The sequence below is a fragment of the Harpegnathos saltator genome, unplaced genomic scaffold (genome assembly GCF_003227715.2).
Source record: "Harpegnathos saltator strain DR-91 unplaced genomic scaffold, Hsal_v8.6 scaffold33, whole genome shotgun sequence".
Classification (NCBI taxonomy): domain Eukaryota; kingdom Metazoa; phylum Arthropoda; class Insecta; order Hymenoptera; family Formicidae; genus Harpegnathos; species Harpegnathos saltator.
Window position 1 is genome coordinate 371,033 of NW_020230128.1, and position 18,965 is coordinate 389,997.

Sequence of the window (18,965 nt, forward strand, 5' to 3'; positions counted from 1 at the left end):
CAGGATCTTTCCGTCCCTCCAACTTCAAGACAAATACCAATTAGGAAGTCTTAATCCTGACGTGTATACATATATATATATATATATATATATCGTCGTGTTATCACGGGGGCTCTCGGTTCTCGCGACTCTCAACTGTGACTTTCTATCCCCGGGGTAAACGCCCGGATTTGCCCGCGCATCCATACTCCACCGAGCGACGTAGCATCGTCGGCGGCAGTGGCCCGACGGGGGTAGCAGCGGCGTGGACCGCGCATCTTGACGGACGGCCGGTCGGGGTTTCATCCCTCGGAGAGCAACGAGCCGAGCACAGCCGAGGTCGCGCGGAGAGGATCGAAGTGGCGTGGTGAAGTCGCGCGCGCGCACATGCTAAGGGTGGTGTGGGGCGGCCGATTGTCAGTCGCACGCCGGTCGTTGAATGGAGCGGGTGTGGAGACGCGTACAGGGTGCCGGGCGCCGCGGTGCTGCAGCTCGTTGCGGCTGCCCCGTGCAGCCGTGTCAGTTGCACGTGGACCAACGCGCGAAGCGCGGCGGCGGCGGCCGTAAATCTCGCGGGCCTCAGACCATCGTCTGTGACTGTCAAGTGCAGCCGTGCCCAGTGCATCCGGTGCTGATCAGGGTTCGTCGTGCGCGACCGGCCATCGCAGCCACCAGCTGTGACTGTCCGCTAGACGCACAGCCTTGTCCGCATGCACAACAGCGGGGATCGGCCGCGAGAAGAATCAGAAGGTAAATAAGTCGTCAAGTCGCAACCACAGGTTGCTGAGAGTGTCCCCGCAAGCGGTGCGTTTCTCGCGGATATACAGGAGTCAGTCGCCCAGTCAGCTGGAGGCGAAGGCGGTATAATTGTGTTATCGGGTAGAGTCGGTTGTGTACGGTATAGGGGTGGTAGGTGGTGGAACTGCTATCTCAAATATTGTTCTGCGGGTGAATTGATTGGGTGAGGTGGGTATGACACGGTACCCGTTCTAGTTGATCGATATCACTTGTTGACCAATGACCTTCTGTCGTAGTTATTAAAAAGCTGTTGGTGGTACATCAATATGGTTCTGTCGTGTGGCGCGGTGTGCTGTCGTGTCACGTTGTATGACGTGGGATAAATTCCGCGCTGGCGACCGTCGCTGATCATTTCCCGGAATTTTCGGCTAGTCTCGAGCGATCGATAAAAGTGGAGGGAATAACGAGCAACAGTTACGCTCATTCGGACACGCTGTTGTAGAGGGTGTTTCAACTTCGTGGTGAGCCCTCTCTCGCTGGTAAATTCTTCAATTCGCTCGGAGAGCGAATTCTCAACTCAAACGTTTCGTCGATGGTGGAATCCCTTTTTCACGAGTGCCCTGGTATCGTCATTTGATGATAGCGGATGATAGCTGGCGGTCGATTGCATAAAGCTCGGCTGCGCGGTCTGAAAGATCGCGGCAAAAGGGGTGGAAGGCATGGAGGTCGGGAGCCAACGTGCTGTTGGCACTTGCGCCGATCATAAGCAGAAGTTCTAGATACATGTGTGAACAGTTAGTGTCGCGTTAATAACCCGTACGTGTGAACTTATTATCCGAGGGTGATGCAATTGCTCATTCGCGGGGTGGGGGTGGGGGGGAGGGGGCAGAGGGGGAACGGGACGATTATCTTGTCCGGATTAACGTGGGGGAAAACCTTCGTGGCGGTAACGCGGAATGTGACGTTTGAAAGCGTTTTCATGTCGACGTAGCGGAACAAATTTCAACCAGTCCGAAGGACTTGAGAGAATGCTAATTCTCGCGCGCAGCCTTTTATCCTCGCAGGAATGCTGTACGAATATTGATTTACGAAGTACCACGTGCTCTCCACGGTGAATCATGCATGGAACACATGCGTGTCGCGTATTTATCGTAATTTCCAGCTTACACGACTCTGCGTGAACCGTGCGCACTTTCGCGGATAAATCACCGTATAAAAGTTCCCTGTCATTTTCCGTGTACGTACGTGATTGCGGATGCGTTACGATTAAATGTTATTTTAGCGTGTGACTCTTCTGTTCTGAATGTGATTCGCACATATTTGAGAATGGCGAGTTGTGCCGGCAAATATACGGAGAATTAAAACGTTTGCATTCCGTATATATATATATATATATTTTTTTTATTGACTTTTAACGTTAACAAAGAAAAAAAGTAATATGAAATATGCAGCACAATTGAGGGAATCATGGAATCGGTGTAGTCGGGCCGAAAAAATATTCGATGAATCGAATCAATTTGGTTCGTGATGCAATTATCTATGTGCTGTTAAATTCAATCCCGATATAACCGCTCGCGAACCATCGCGGTTTCGGCCTGACCTGATTCCCCTTTTTACCTTTTCTTCTCGCGATCCGAACGGTGCCTTTCTATTCCGCGATATCATTGTGCGATAACATGTTAAATGAAGTTTCCGATAGTCGATAGGAACCCTTCGGTTTAATTTGCGGCTCCCAGATATTTCGGTCGAAATATGCTGCGAGGCGAGATCGCTGTGTAAAAATCGATGTTTCTTCCTGCGACATTCAGGCGCTCGAATAATTGCTGTCGGTTGGTTCGCTGTATAAATCTAAAGAAAAAAAGAAACGAAAAAAAGAAAGGAGATCAATAGCCTCGCAGAGCGAAAAACCATCTGCGAACGTTTGTACGGTCTTTAAACGAAAGCCGTTGTTTCTTGCCGCTCGCAATGATGTCTGACGATCTCGCCGGGCGAAGAAGTACTCGCCACTCACTCAAAGTTCGTTCTTCTCTCCACTTTCATTGGCATGTGTATCTCTCTTTCATCGCAGATGCGAGTGCACGGATCGTTCCTGCCGGCACACAGCCTGCGGCGTTGGTACCCGTCGCCGCGCAGCTCCACACTCCTCTTCTCCTGTCTCTTCCACGCAGCTGCAGCTGCAGCTGCAACAAGCGCAGCAGCGGCAGCCGTGCGGGTGCGCCGACGAGAGATTAAGCTGCGCTCACACAGGCGGCGGCGAGGCGCCGTGCGAGTGCGAGTGTGGCGAGGAAGCGAAGCCGTGTCCGCACACGGTCAAAACGCGGCGGACGCGTCGCACGTGCGACTGCAGTTGCAGCGGCACGCAGCCTTGCGGCCACAAGCCGCAGCCTGAAGGTCGCATCAAGCGGGTGAAGTGCCGCGTGAGGCGCGCCGGCTGCGCGATGGCCCGATGCACCGCCGAGCTCGCGATGCTGCACCTGCACTGGGAGCTCGCCACCGAATGTGCGCCCTGCAGGCCGCGCGCGCTCACGCGCCGGCTCTGCAGGAGGCAACAGAGCGACAACGAGCTCTACCGCAGCAACAGCTTCAAGTTCGAGCGTTTCGAGAGAACCAAGGACGAGTGCGTCACGCCGCTCCGCAAACAAGTGAGTACGCTCTGCGCTGCCTCGCTCGCGTAATCAGGCCTCACTTCGCGCGACCTTTCTTCCTGTGAAAGTATGTGCTTAATGGGGGATGCGTTTCGTGCGTTGCTTCTCATTGAATACGAGGAGGTACGGGATAACAGAGAGAGGAGAGAGATCAAACCCATGTACGGAGGATAAACGAAATGAAGCGTTACGAATTTTTATTTCCGAAAATATTGTCTCCGGAGGGAATTGTCTTGAACAAAAGTTGCAGAGAGAGAGAGAGAGAGAGAGAGAGAGAATATCCAAAGGCACTCTAATATCTTCAACTCTTGTATCTATAATAATATCTTTAACCCTTTAACGCTTACTGGTACTATAGTTACCAGAAACGCATTTAAGAATCCATAACTTGGTCAAAAAAGGAGATATTTTCGTTTTCTTTGCACCACTGTAAAGGGTAAATTCTTCTTCTAAAAAATGGTATATAGATTGTATGTAGGTTCGGTTCAGTCTGTTTTTAGCTCAGTTTTAATGATAACATGTTTTGTCAAATTCCAAGTAGGCATAGTTAGGCATTGTTATTGACATCTAGAAGTGCATTGTAAATGAATAGATTGGTATCTGTTATAATTTTATACATTTAGAAGCTTTCTCAGATGCAAAATGTGAAATTAAAAGAGTACAGAAATTCAAAACGGCGAATCCAATATGGTGGACACGAAAATCAAGAAATCAAGCTATTTTCGTGAAACCTGGTGACCTACAGTTTTTTATGCGACGAAAAATGAAGGGACGATTGATCGTATCTAAATGGTGATCTATAAGATATTTTTCTGAAATAGTAAGCTTGACGCTCTGAATGATAAACTTCACTCATAAATATAGTAAAGCTTCAGCTCAAAAATGTCAAGTTGACTATCAGAGTTATGTCATATAGATTACCTTTCATTTTTCTCTGTATAAGTTACTTATTTCCTATATGCTTTTGGGATCCAAGTCATATTTACCAATAAACAAAAAACGAACGATAAAAAAACCAAACTAATGAAACCAATAAACGAAAAGCGGAAATTTCATGTACTCATTTATTATATTCCATTCCGGGTAAATAAAGATTAAGTTCTGAATATGAGTTTTATGTTTCGACGGATTTTTCCAACCATTAGATATAAAATTATTAAAACATATTAACATATATAACATATTAACATATATAACATATTAACATATATAACATATTAAAAAATGATATAAAATTATTAAAACTAAAAAAAAAAATATTTAACCGATCAGGTGTATTTTTCGCTTCTGGGAGTAGTTTCTGCTTGGAAAGGTAGTTTTTCGTAGATATAAAATTCTGATATTTTTTTTGGTTATCACTACTTATAGTCTCAGTTCAAAAAAACTCAAATTTTATTCTTAAAACACTTATAAAAGTCGGGCGTTAAAGGGTTAAAACAATTTTCTTCGGAAACAATATTTTTGGAAATATAAAAGACAGTTACATTTTCTTCTCACCGTCCACACAGGCATGTCGATGGGAATTAAAGTTGAACCATGATCGAATACCTGTGATACAGGCTACCCTTTTCAGGTGTAATCTCTGCGGTCTTTTAAAATGCGCTCAGTCTATCTACGGCATGTAAGTCTACAGGAACAAGGAACATACTGTAGAGAAAAAGCAGAAATCTATTCGCTACCAATTTAGGAAAGCATGAGTCACGTGGTATGTGTGTCGACACGTTGAACGTCGTGGAACGACGACTTCGACGAGACGCGCGTCGCATATATTTGTCGTACATGAATAAAATACAAGCCGGGAAATTATTAGGACTGCGCAAATATTATCAGAACTAGGCAAATATTAACGACAGGGAGTGTACGACATGTAACGAACCTGATGCGCGAACAAAAGCTCCGTTTATTAACTGTGGCGATGAATATGCAACTTTTACGTAGGCTTTTGCGAAGTTAATCAAATCGCGCACGGCGTATTCAGCGTGTTAACACGAGAGGCCGGACTCTCTCTTTGAACTGCAGCCCGCGCGAAATGATAGAGATTATTTGCATAACGGAGCCGAGTGTGTAGAGCAACTGCTGCTGCGGAGAGTCGCGGAAAGTTCGCCGTCGTTTTACTCGGGTTACTTTTTAAACAGTGCACGACACTGTAATGGGAAGGGGCGAGTAAAGATTCATACGGCGACTCGTGCGAGCGTCGTAACTTCAGAATCCCACTTTTTCGTCTCTGTATATATTCCACCTCAATAGTACCTCAAAGTCCAACAGCCTCTGGAGAACCGAGGAGAAGTGCCCGTGCTCCACTTCGTGTGCAGGTAAGTCTTTCAAAGTTTGATGGCACGGAACGAAGCAGCTATATACGCACCGAGCGGAATATTTTTTACGAAATATCAAAGCGACGCTCTCTCGTTCACGGTCTTTGTGTAACATTGGGGAAATAATAGGAATGATATTGAGCGTTTGTGCACACTGGGCGTGGTAAATTGTCATCGCTGTAAATTTAAGCATCGTTCGGTCGCACAGGTCGTGACTCTTCGATCGATCAAATCACGAGATGCAACTCTGCCAGTCAACGTCGAGTAGAATTTAGTGAAAACTTGGAGAAAAAAACTAGCGAAGAAAAACTTTGGCACGGAGGAAAAAATGGCGTATTTTCTCAAAGTTCCATAATACCGATCTGAAAAAGAACAAAGCGAAGAAGCTCGCGATTCTTGTGAAAGCTGGATTTTAATGGATTTTAGTGTCGCGGGTCGCGCGCGCAGCTATTCTACATCGGGCGAGATTCTCAGAGACACTTCCTTGAAAAGAATATTTAAATCGAGAGGATGCGGAGTTACAGTTCGCCGAGCTTACGAATGCGAACGTCAGGCTTTCCCGGTAATTTCGTTTTCGCGAATTTTCCCGGCAGATCTCTAGTGGAAACGCGACGGGGAAATTTCGTTGAAACGGTGTCAGAATTCGCGGTATCAGAATGAAGTAAATCCAGCAGAGAATTGTAAGAGCCACTTTAAATTTGAAATATTAAGTACGAATGGAACTCACACCCACACACACACACACACACAAGCGTAGATACTTGGGCCTCGTACTCAAGTCAACGTCACGACTCGGTAACAATATTTCTCGCGACATGATTAAGTTATCCAAGGCCAGACAGATGGAGATCGAATAAGCATCCTTCATATCGCACTTCTCCCCCCCGTAATAGTCGCGAAGACACCACGGGGCAATGCAGGCTCTTCATGATTTACAGAGCTCATGATTTACAGTTTCGGGCCCATTTGAACCCATTTACGCGGTTGTTATCTCCGACCATAGGTCGGAAACGCGAAATGACCTTGTGTCTCTATAACGTGGCCACCTCTAGACCGGACTGCTCTTAGTGGTGGAAGCAAACTTTATAGTCGTTACACACATAGCCGTTAATCGTGAAACCACCAACCAGAGACTACACCTGTTACGCGTACGCGTACGTGCGTATGCACGAGAATATTGTGTGTAATTGCATTTCTCACATAACATTGCGTAAAGAGAGAAACTTTTGAATGAAAATGTAACGGGCATAATCTGCCGTACATTCAACGGTAACGAAGTAGTAGAAGTTAATTTGCGTCAGATATTAACAGTCGCTTGCTGTCACAATTTTATTTACATGCCTCCCATGTGTAGCGAGCATGTTTTTCGCTGTAAATTAAATCGAAAATATTATTCTATAAATTTTGTTTTATTATATCTGATTAAAATAATATATTTTTCCATAATTACATATCACACACACACATATATATATATATATACGTAATTTAAATCAAACACATCATTCTAGTCCTCGATATTTCATATTAATCAGGATAATTTCCCCATTACTGGAGTTTTAAGTAAAACGGAAATATCTAAATAAATTTAACTTGTTCCATGAGTTAGTTTCGCGTGCGCGTAAATTATCCTTAACGTCACGAAATATCCTGCAACATTTTGTATTCTCGAATGAGATTCTCTCTGAATCGTGCGATAGCGTTATTATATATCGAAAGGAACTAGGAACTTCCGTTGCAACATCTAACGATCGTATATAATCGTTACACGAAATGAGCCAGAGGCCCCGTGGAATCGTTTTCGCGAAAATTACGCCTTAGTGGTTTAATGGAGTATGTGTAGCAAGGTGTAGGAAAGGACCAGAAGTGAAGTGTAATAAGATTATCAATATACGAAATCCCCTTATTTCAAGTACGTGCGCGTACAGCAAGAGAATGGCAGAATAAGAAATGCATTTTCTCACGGCTTACTTGTCGAGATGTTCAATATCGAGATTCAAAAATTGTCCAAGAAAAATATCTTATAAAATTCGTCGCGTGGAACGTAGAGTCTCTCGATCCCCGTAGAGTCTATTCTTGAGTATTCTTGTTCACAAATTTTGAAGCTTCCCCTCGTTGGCGTTATTATCAACGATATCAGCTCTTTCTCTCGAGCCGAAATCCGTCATTTTGCAGTTATCCTGGTAAAATTGAGTTGTCGCAACGGCGGTCCTCGACAACCACAATTTCAACAACCACAAGGTCAATCTGCGGGTCTGAAAGGAGACATGAAAGCGAGGTCGTGAGATGAGTAAGAAAAGAGAATGAGATAAAGAGTAGAAAGATGGAGGAAAAAGGGGGCAACGCGACGCGATGTCGAATTGATCGCGAATAGAGGAGAGGCTTGGTCGCGTTTGAAGCTTTTAGCTTCGTTGGAGCTCGGTCACGATATTTTTTGAAAGAGCCTCGCCGACCGACGTTTATATGGTGTGGATTTAATAAATGATTCAATTGAAATGGAAGATGCAAAGGAATACCCGACTAATCGGAATATCCTCGTGCAAACATTGTAAGAAAGTTCTATTTAATCTCTCGTTCTTGAGAAATCCCTTCGACTTAATCAACGGCGTAACATTTATTTGAATTATTCGCATCAGAAGATTATCCACTCTGAATTAGATTCGCTACGGTCGTTTGCAGGATTTTTCGAATAATGCAACGTTTTGTATTTAGCCGAGTAATTATCGTGGGTCGCAATGTCGCGCGAATTGCGCGCGATTATTTTTGACGCGATTATAAATACCGCGTGATTATAAGTACCTTACGTGGTACAAAGCAGAATAATTCTCTCTTTCGCTCGCGTACTTGCTCATATATATATATATATATATATATATCACATATAATTCTGTAATTTCATGGAAAAACTCCTCTAAAACTGGCGAGTTTATAAGCTCTGCAGCTATAGAAGTTTATACATGTCCATTCGAGTAATTCAGTCGAGAGGGGGAGAGGAAAGGAGGACTCGGTCTTCTTCGTACGTACACAAGTACGAAGATATCGCACATGTAGGTATTTTACTTTGGTTGAATAATAATAAATAATCAGCGTAATAAATAATCACTGAGCCCGCGTCAAGGACCGTAAAGTGTCACTCGGGAATATCTAAACGTGATACGTTGAGACCGTTTGCAAAATTTGTCACGTAACTGGAGCGGGAAGTATCGATCTGTGCAAGAAATTAACTCGTAAAAATTTAACAACGCGCGCGCGCGCACGCGCGAAGATATCGTTACAGCGAAGCAGCACCGTCGAAACTAACAAAGTTATTCCGTATGAAACGATGAAGAATACTTCCGTCGGGTTTTCGACGGTATTCTATCTGAGTTGAGCTCTAACTAAGCTCTCAATACGATGAGAAAACTCCGTTTGTTTAAAGACGATGCGTGTACAGTCAGTGATGCGGTCTCTCTTGTTGAAAATGAACAACTATCAGGTCCTTTTATGCCTTGAGTAAATCACTGAAGAAGGATAAAACAAAATTGAGGCAAACGAGCCTCATGGAGACGCGGCGAAGACGGAAATGAAATTTCATCAGCAATGTAAATACAGGCGGCAGAATGAAATTCGGCGCGAGCGATCTGCGCTTGCGTTTCCTTGTCATTTCCTGAGAAACGATTCAGGGCATCGCCTTGCAGACTTTGTTTCGTTGCTATATTTGAAAGAAATCTCTAACGTTTATTATTAGTTACTCTCCACCCCTCGCGATCCCTCACTTCTCCCTTCCTCCCCCTCTCTCTCTCTCTCTCTCTCTCTCTCTCTCTCCCCCTCTCTCTCTCTCTCTCTCTCTCTCTCTCTCTCTCTCTCTGTTTCGTATAGAAATGTAATAAAGTTTGTCTATATTTTCAAACCATTTTCCTTCGATGAAGCGGCGCGCGTACGCGAAAAGTTTTCCTCTTGCTCTCGCTTGTTTTCTCACCGTTTCATAAATCTCGAAGGCACGTGCGCCTAGTTTCTCAAGAAACCGATATTAGTCGGTTCCCCTCTTTCTCTCTTTACGACGTATTAAAGTTGCAGAGAATCGATAGGCGTTGCGGAGGTAATAGATCTTAATGACGCACTAATCAATGAAACGCCATTAACGAGCGTGTTTTATCTGGGACCGCGTTGCGCGTCAGATGGACGCTCCATCTGATCGTGACCAAAGTCGAGGATCTGATCGTGACTGTCAATTATAATTAAAATGTTCGTATCGATCGTTTCCGCTCTGCCAAGTGTCACCGGAAATGAGAGCAACACGTGAGCGCAGTGCGGTCACGGTGTATTGATTTCGCGGCAGGGTCCTATCCAATCTCTTATACTATCCGAGATCGTACTATACTAAAAGTAACCTCTGTATCTATTTTATGATAGCGATAGACACACTACTTGATGTATTATAATTCTCCGCTACCGCTGTATGTGCGCTACCTTTTTAGTCGAATTAAATTCGTCAGCGACTCTCTCTCTCTCTCTCTCTCTCTCTGCGCGCGCGGACGAATCGCTTCATATCGCTGAGATGTAATTACTACTATAATTGCACACTTAAAATAATTTATGTTCCCGTAATATAGAACGTATTATTAAAATGGGCTTGCTGTTACTTAAGAAAATCGCCGTCGCGACGTAGCAACGAGCAGCGAGAAGCGCACGTCAGAAATAACTTCTCCACGAGTCCCGCGTTCTTTTAAATTCTACCACGAGAATAGACAGCTTGGTGTTCTCTTCACTGGGATAAGATTTTTGCGCTATCAACCCGCCGCGAAGACACCAAAGTCGAGGATCTGAGTAAAATACGGATTTCTGGGCATCGCCGGCTCTTCTTATTAGAGCGCAATCGTTCCGCGTCCAAAGACTCATTGATTATTCAGTCCGAGAGTAATCTATAGTTTGTAAAACGGAAATAACGGGAGTAAAAGGAGCGGACAATTTCTATGGGAGAATTTTAACTCCCCTCCGACGTAAGATCATTAAGTGAGATGATCTGAAGCCGCTCTTCATTATCCGACTTTTTACAGCCGAGCGGAGCGCTGCTTTTCATTAACGGAACTTTTACAATTCAGCGATTAAATCCCGGTTAAGTTGTGAGACGGAATTTACGCGCAGTTTCGATCCATAGCTTCCTCCGAATGCCATTGATTCATTCTAAGCAAACTACGGCCAACTGCGTTCTAATCTGCTCCTAATTAATCCACCACGTGGATACGTAACTGCATCAACTTGAGTAAGGAAACTCGAAAGGTTATAGTGAGCGAGATGGGAAGTGATTATCCTTTGGTATTTTTTATTACATCGAAAAATGTACAAAATCGTAAGATTATTTTTTTGTACAGCCGTTGTCCCATCTTGTTGCGATGTCTCACCTGAAAATGTCGAAATTTCGAAAATCAGTCGTAAAAAAATTACAAATCGCGCGCGCATAAAATAAAAAAATAGAGTACCGTTTGGAGCCGGGAGCGGGTAGGACTGATTTAATCGAGATGAGCATTGATCCAGTCAAGATGACTTTCGACTCGCGTGTAGACAGTGGGGTAGTTAGTGCTGGCACAGCCGTACGCCCAGGATACGAGACCGACGAGTTTGCCACCAACAGTCAACGGACCGCCGGAGTCGCCCTGCGGGAAGCAAAGCGATTTCAGATCTCACAGATGCGCGAAAAATTACATCGTCGCGTGACGGTTGTGTCAGTGACACGCGATTTGCACTTTGCAAATCTCGTGCTTTCATTATCACGTGGACGCGAGAGAGTGGGTGAAGGGTGAAGGAAACTTACGTTGCAGGATCCCTTCTCGGTGTCCGGGTCGTACGCGCAAACCTGCGAGAGATGGACGTTGTATCCCATGCTGTTATATTTTTGTCTGCAGTAGTCCTGGTCAGCAATGAGGATATTGACTCTTTGCAGCTTCTTAGTAGTCGGTCCATTTTGCTATAATTTCGTAACATATGCATATAATGTTCGCTCTCGGATAAATATTGACGCGATCGACGAATGCAAAACGTCACACGCACAATTAATTATTAATCGCGTCTATTCGATTTTGTACACTTTCGACACGAAAGATGCAGATTGAAGATGAAATACTCACCCAGAGTCTGCCCCATCCGGAAACAACAGCTAAGTCGTTGCCTTTCACAACGTGACCCTTCGGTGGCAGAGTAACGTAGCCGACTTGCGTAGACTTGACGAATGGATTTCCCACCTGAAGCACAATATGTCGATGTGAATACTTTTCGCTCGAGGGAACGTTATAAAATTCGATGCAATTTTCCCGCGCGCACAGAGAAATTTATGCGAACATTCATATGCGATCTCACCCTCAATATAGCGATGTCGTTGATCCAAGAATTAGCAGCATTATATTTCTCGTGAGCGGTAATCCGTATGACTTCATGTGTCGATTTCGGGTCTTGCAAATCGATAGTACCAGCGACTACCTTTATGTTGTTAGGACTTTTGCTGTAATATAAAAATTTTATTGTTTAAATTTAGACGTCTATTTAAACATATATTACGATGATTTGATATAAATAAGATTTAATGTAACAACAAAATTTCTTTCAGCGTGTTAACATAATGTTATTAATCAACAATACCAGACGGTTATGTAATAAGACAGATATAAAACAGTAATAATAACATACCCAGCAATGCAGTGAGCTGCCGTGATAACATGATTTTCGTCGAGAATTGATCCGCCGCAGAAGTGGAAATTGGAATGTTTGTCTTGCAAGGAAATCTGTCGGGAAAATGATATTTTAGTGTATTGTTATGATCGCGTATTGTGGAATTTTAGCATAATTTTACAATAGTATTACGATTAAAATTAATCTTACAATCGTTGGAGAGGCAGAGTTTATATTACTTAATTTCTTCAGAGTTTCTTACTTAATTAATGAATAAATCTTTCGTCAACATATACCTGATAGGGGATCTCGCCGAATTTTGCATCTACTCCATTTACGATCCTAGAATCGAAGAGTGGTTCGATAATCCTGGCTGCAAAGACAAAACGACGTTGATGTTACCATTAATGTTATTATCACACGAGAAATGAAATTTAATGAATTTGTGTGGATTGTGTGGAAATTGAAATCGTAATAGCTAATAATTTATTCTTTTCACATGTATACGCTTTAATTGTAAATCGATAAATTCCATGCGTTAACGCAGCCCTTTGACAAAGTTGAAAATTATAAAATATAGTTTCGCTATTGATTCAGTTAAATTTGTATTTAATAACTGACTTTAGAGTGCCGACATACATAGATAAATCGTGACAAAAGTGATTTGTTCAGATAATATAATATGCTGAAATGAATTCTCTTTCGCTTAAGCTACCCTTAAGGTACAGCAGCCTGTGCCAATTTGTATTCATTTAAATGAACACTTGTCAATGTTAAACGAATGGTTATCGATTTGTCGGAGGAGGTAATCACTCACCCTGCGAGAGCGCGAGGAGGCTGAGGAGAGACAAGATTGTCAACGCCATTGTGTGATTGTGTGATCACTGTCGCAGCCGTATTGGCACAGTGAATTTATATACTTACACGCCGAACGCTTCCGTAAATGGTAAACCAATGATCGATAAGATTTTTTCACTAATTCGCGATTAGATAAATTGATAATGAAGAACTACACCGTGTGTCTCGTAATCAAAAGTGATAAGGATTGTTAAAATTGATCGATTTACGATAAGAATATAATATTAATACATCAAGATTTTACCTGAAATTTCTTAATCATGACATCGTTGATTCCGAGAAATTTCATTTTTACAGTCCTCTCGCAAAAGTATCCAAATTAATAATAATTATATTTAACGCATCTCTTTATTGTATATTTTTCATCTTTTATAATTTAAAACATTTTTCACGTGTGTAACATTGCAACTCGGATGTGTTTCTATACTTATGATTGGAGTAACTAAATTAAGAAATAACGAACCTCTATTTATTATTGTAAACTTCATTTTTTATGATTAATATATCGTTCATGTATCTTAATCAGAATGTGCATATTTTGTACTCATAATGGAAGTAATCGAATTAAACAAATATTAATACAAAGTCTACTTTATACATAAAAAGTCTTTAGAGTATACAAATATAGGATAAGGATAGATCTAATCTGTCACAGATTCTTCTGTCGACTTCTCAAATACGTTATCTCTTTCATCATATGATCATTACAAAAGTGCGTTCTATCAAGTGCTGACTTTTGCCTCATTAAAATGATAAGCGAGATTTGGGTTTTCCCATATCTTTTAATCTCGTTTTATGAACCTCCGACGCGTTCAGAGAATAATACATTCTCGGGATCGATATTATTAGTAGCATCGTCATTCTTGCATTTAACACAGTTTATCATTTAATTAAATATATAACCAGATTGTATTGCTTCAAAACAATCCTGGAAATATTGATTTCGATTTTTACGGTCGCTGATATATTTAATACATACATACGTATAATAGTTTAGTAGTGATATTTTTTAATATATTTTTTGCCGAAAACTGCATAATTTTTTTATCATATGGAATCTGTTATGTTGAGGAATATGTTAATTAAAAATTGTCGAAGGTTTTTAATGTTAAATTTGCTTAAAATTCTCATTTCGTATAAGCTTTCGCATGCGCACATGAGTGTGAATTTCATTGTTTCATGGCGAATGAGTGATATTATCAGAAAATAATATTTTTTTAAAATCTGATATTACGAAATAATTATTCTGATGAATCTTTTCGTCATGCGCACTAAACTTAAATTACGTGTTGTCAAGAAATTCACGTTTGATGTGTCAATTTTGACCACGACATATCGTGTTTCACGGAACTCGAAGTTTCGACTACTTCAGTGCTCCGCAATTTTTACGTTTTTCATCACGAAATCCTGATAGACCATTAAATAGAGAGAAACAGAGAAAGAGAGAGAGAGAGAGAGAGAGAGCGAGAGAGGTGCAAGGAGGTGATCGATCGATCGCCCAAGAACGGCCGTAGAGAAGCAATGTTTCAGAATCCACCTGAGACCAGCGATCTCGCGCTCTGACCACATAATTGGCTGTATAAATGATCAAAGGTTTGTCTATGCAAATCAGCAGATTTTACGTATACATTTTACTGTCTCATAATCGAGATCATCTATATTATGCTAAATTTCGCGGAGGCATGAAGTAGCTTTCACGCAAGCGGTGCGCAAAACTTTTTAACTTTCCGACGAGTTTATAATAAAATAGTTAATAAATGGTACAATTTGTGAAATTTTTAAACCATGGATAGTCTCGTGTCTAGACGTCGTTCTAGCCTGATCTGTTATATATTGTATAACTCAAATTCTTAAAATATTTATCTTAGAATTTCTTGTTTATTCTTCGATGATTTGGTTCGCATAAATATTAAATATGTCTAACTTGATAAATATTATAAGTTTCATGCATGTCAAATACCACCAAATATTTAAATTGTATGAATAGCTTATTAGGCGTACTTGATAAAAATTATCAAACTTCCCATTGAGAGTTAGAAAGATCCATATGTTCGATAATTAAATTCTCGTTTATCATTCATCGTTGTTGACAATACAATTTCAGCGTGAAGTTTCTGTCCTTACATCACAAGTATTTATTTATATCATAGAATTTACATTTAATCAGAATGTTATTTATTAGATGGCAGTCGTGTTTGTCAATCGTCTGATAGAAATATTTGGTCGGGCCGAAAAATATGCCAGATTATCTTTGAGAGACATCATCCTCTCTCTCTGTTTAACAACATATACTTGAAGTATATCGATACGTATCGAAAATGAATCTCTTAATTATAAAATGCTTAGATATATATAGCAGGTGCGTTATTAAGTTATGTAATTTTATTCCTTGTAATCTCTTTAATCTCTCTGTGTCAGGCTGTCTTCTCGGAACGTTATGTTACGTTATGTTACAAGATTTTGCACTTTCCTTATGAAGGATCGTTCTTTAATAAGTCGGGTTCGTTAAACGCGAATACGACCTGAAAAAGTGTCTGTTATATCATGATTGCGAAAAAATAGAGTTTTGAATTCCCAAAAAACGCGTTTTCGGCCATTTTTATAAACTCGTAACGCATGAATAAGATCTTTTGTCTTTATTTTAAGAAGTCGGAAACGTAAAATACAATTTTGTGAAAACTACCCTCACAGAAGGACGAAGTGCAACTGTCACAAATTTTTACAACAAAATAGAAAAATTATGTCTCTCACCGAATAAATGTTGAAGTAAATTCTTATTAGGGACAGACTTACGAAATGATAAAAATTGTTGAAAAATATTCATCCATGTCGCACATATCATCTGTGAAATTGCAGAAACAACCTAAGACTAAAAAAATTCTTTACCCCGCAGAATGGGATTTTGATTGTGAAATGTATTTTTTATGGGCGTAAAACTTTACTTTCTCGGAAATCTAGCGTGATAGTTTATGAGGCCATATTTATATTCGGCGCATCTGATTTACTAACGAACGAGTCTTCGTGATAAAAGTGCAAGAAATTGGTTAACATTTGTAACATAGTGTCATTAGTAAAAATATGTAGATAATGATGATAAATGCATTCTAATTACAGCAATATGAGCTGTATATGTCGGGAAGTGAAATAGAGTAAATATACAGAGGTGCGTTGTACGGAAGGAAGAAAATTGTATTATTGTGTCAATTTATTCGTTTAGACTCCGCAATGTAAATTTTCATTTCGCATATACTCAGGCGCAGAAACACATTAACGGACGTATCTCGTTTGCGCGAAACGATTTATTTTCTTATGTCGGCGAAGTTTGCAGTCGCATGTATTATTCAAGAGCACCTCTTTTTGAATATCGGTTGTCGCGCGACCACAGATGGAATAAAAGGGTCAAAGGTTGTCCGAGAGAACAACGAGCGCGCTTTCTGCGCGCGCGTTCAAGGGAACCTGAGAATAGAGTTTTTCCTTTCGCGCGTAAAATCGCCAAGTTCTCAAACAAAGCGTGCGCTCTCAAAGAATATGGAGATTTATGTGAATGAGGCGAAATGAGAGAATGAGAGAGAAAGAGAGCGGGAGAGAAGGGAGAAACAGAAAAAAGTGGTATAACAACACTGTACGTATTTCCGGCGCGTTATAATATTATAATATTATTTGTACTAGAAACCTGTTTATACACATACATAAAATTCATGTTATATAAGCGCACGAATTAAATTATCATTAGAAACATCGTAATGGTCTATTATATTTTACATGTATTCGTTGCGCGGCTATACATTTTGTACACTTTCATCGATATTCGCACCGCGTATGCGAATAGAACACACATTCCCGAAAGATAAAGCGATAAATATCGACATAATGAACTTTGCATATTTCATGAAAATGGGAGGCGCCACAAAAAGTCACGGTTTGTTTCAATGTATTGCTTCGCCGCGTGGATCCACAAAGGGACGCAATTAAGATTGCGTCGGAGATCGTTGCTATAATTACAGCGCGATAAATACGCTTATCAACCGTCAGAACGGCGCGTCTTAGTCGTGGATAAATTAACTTGACATTATTTCGTGATTTATCAAAGTACAAAGTTGAACAGCGTACTCAAATTCGAGTGATCGACAGGACAGCGGACGGCGCATAGAAAAACATAAGCAGTGAGCAAATCAACCAATCATACATGAAACGTAAACTATGATCGACTCGCTTACTCCTTACGTTTTATTGTTTGCGTTATTCTGCCCGCCATGACCCCGAATGCTCGGAACGCGCACCGTTCTACCGCTCTTGCTCCACTCGTTCTCGGCTCGTCGTCGGAAAAATAACGGCAGAGCGCCAGTGTTACGACGCTACGCGCATGACCCGCCGCGATAAAAGAGCATCGATTGCCAGTTTGTGTAAGGTCTCTGATCCGCGACTCTGTCTCGCGTCGATGCCACTAATTAGCGCTTGGCATCATGGCCGTAATTTTATTTCATGTACGGTTTTGACACGGTGCATACATACGGTGTCCTTCTCGCATTTCATTCCGTACTCGGCGAAACGAATCTCAAGCCCGTGAGATTGAATTTTTTCTTCATTAAAAGCACAAGGACACGCCATTAAGTGTGATCATTAAGTGACGATCTTAAAAGTGATATTTCACGTCTGTTTTTGAGAGAGAGAGAGAGAGAGAGAGAGAGAGAGAGAGAGAATTGCTCCCTCGTGACCGTGTTTCTATTTTAATATGAAAATAAAGTGCAATTTTTTTAAACAATTTTTAAATAAATAATGCGTCAATGATTGCTCGAAACGTGTGGATTGACAAGCCAAGCTGTATTCGATATTGTTAAATGTGGTCTATTTGTAATTTTTCGCGTTTTCCAACAGCGAAAATTTGTGCTTTTGAGATCCGGAGGATCTTCTCGGTCGCATTTTTGATTTTGTTGATCAATACTACGCCGTTTAAAAATACGCAAAGGAACGCTGGTTGGCTCGCTTGAACTACTCCGGTAAATGAAGAAAATGTCAAGTTGTGTACTTTCGATCGAGTTACATCGTTTCTTTCGGCATTATATTCGGCGAGTTTGATTAATATTGATGCTCGATAAATTTATTAGTATTTACCGCGACTGTGCTATGTATATTTTTTAAACTAACAAAACGTTAATCTTGCAGCGGCACGGCGCGCGAGCAAAAAAATAATAGAAGAGTTCGCGTCAGATCAACAAGTATTTATTTCTTCACGCAGAAGTCCTGGCCGGCGAATCTCGCGTTCGCGCTCGACCGAAGATATATTGTTTACAACGAATGGACGTTTCGCCGGATAATATGCGACACTGGAGCTCTCTTATTGTAGTTCGCACTGACGGCTGTCGGGGCGAACGATGCTTTTTAATGGCTCGCGAAAAATTATGAAACGCCGCTCGTAATGTAAGCAGCATTGTAATGTTGTGTAACGCCTCCGTAATTAGTCAAACGCAAATTACGTCTGGCGCATTCACGGTAAGTTAATATCGCCACGAGGGTAAGTTAATTACCGTCAGGACCGTCGGCTGGATTATACGAATAATCATGACCGCGTGTATGACAGCTAATCGTATAAACGAATTACGGTAGGAAGTACGAGAAACGTTGCTTCGGTGAAACGGTGGATTCAATTATTCACACTGTAACGCCAACTTTTTCTTTGCATTCGACGGCAGAAACATTTTTGCAACAGACACGAGAATCGCTCATTCTTACGTTCTTCTCAGATAATCACTTGGGAAGATTACGAACGTATTCTCTTATGTGACGAACGAGA

The 18,965-nt window shown here is 41.4% G+C and overlaps 2 protein-coding genes across 2 annotated transcripts in view; one reads left to right on the top strand and one right to left on the bottom strand.

Moving 5' to 3' along the window:
• The first annotated feature begins 401 nt into the window (after positions 1-401).
• Positions 402-18,965, top strand: part of hwt (SH2 domain-containing adapter heavyweight) — a 153,899-nt gene continuing 135,335 nt past the window's right edge. The window contains exons 1-2 of the mRNA XM_025300168.1: positions 402-729; positions 2,786-3,359. Coding sequence (XP_025155953.1) covers positions 419-729; positions 2,786-3,359 — 885 coding nt within the window. The 5' untranslated portion in view covers positions 402-418. The remainder of the gene's footprint in view (positions 730-2,785; positions 3,360-18,965) is intronic.
• LOC105188200 (trypsin-1) lies at positions 10,932-13,280 on the bottom strand. Its single transcript, XM_011149541.3, has 8 exons — positions 13,134-13,280; positions 12,613-12,689; positions 12,335-12,429; positions 12,008-12,149; positions 11,779-11,892; positions 11,466-11,618; positions 11,134-11,307; positions 10,932-11,055 (listed from the first exon to the last, which is right to left on the bottom strand). The coding sequence occupies exons 1-7, from the start codon at positions 13,180-13,182 to the stop codon at positions 11,164-11,166; spliced, it is 774 nt and encodes a 257-aa protein (XP_011147843.2). The 5' UTR covers positions 13,183-13,280; the 3' UTR covers positions 10,932-11,055; positions 11,134-11,163.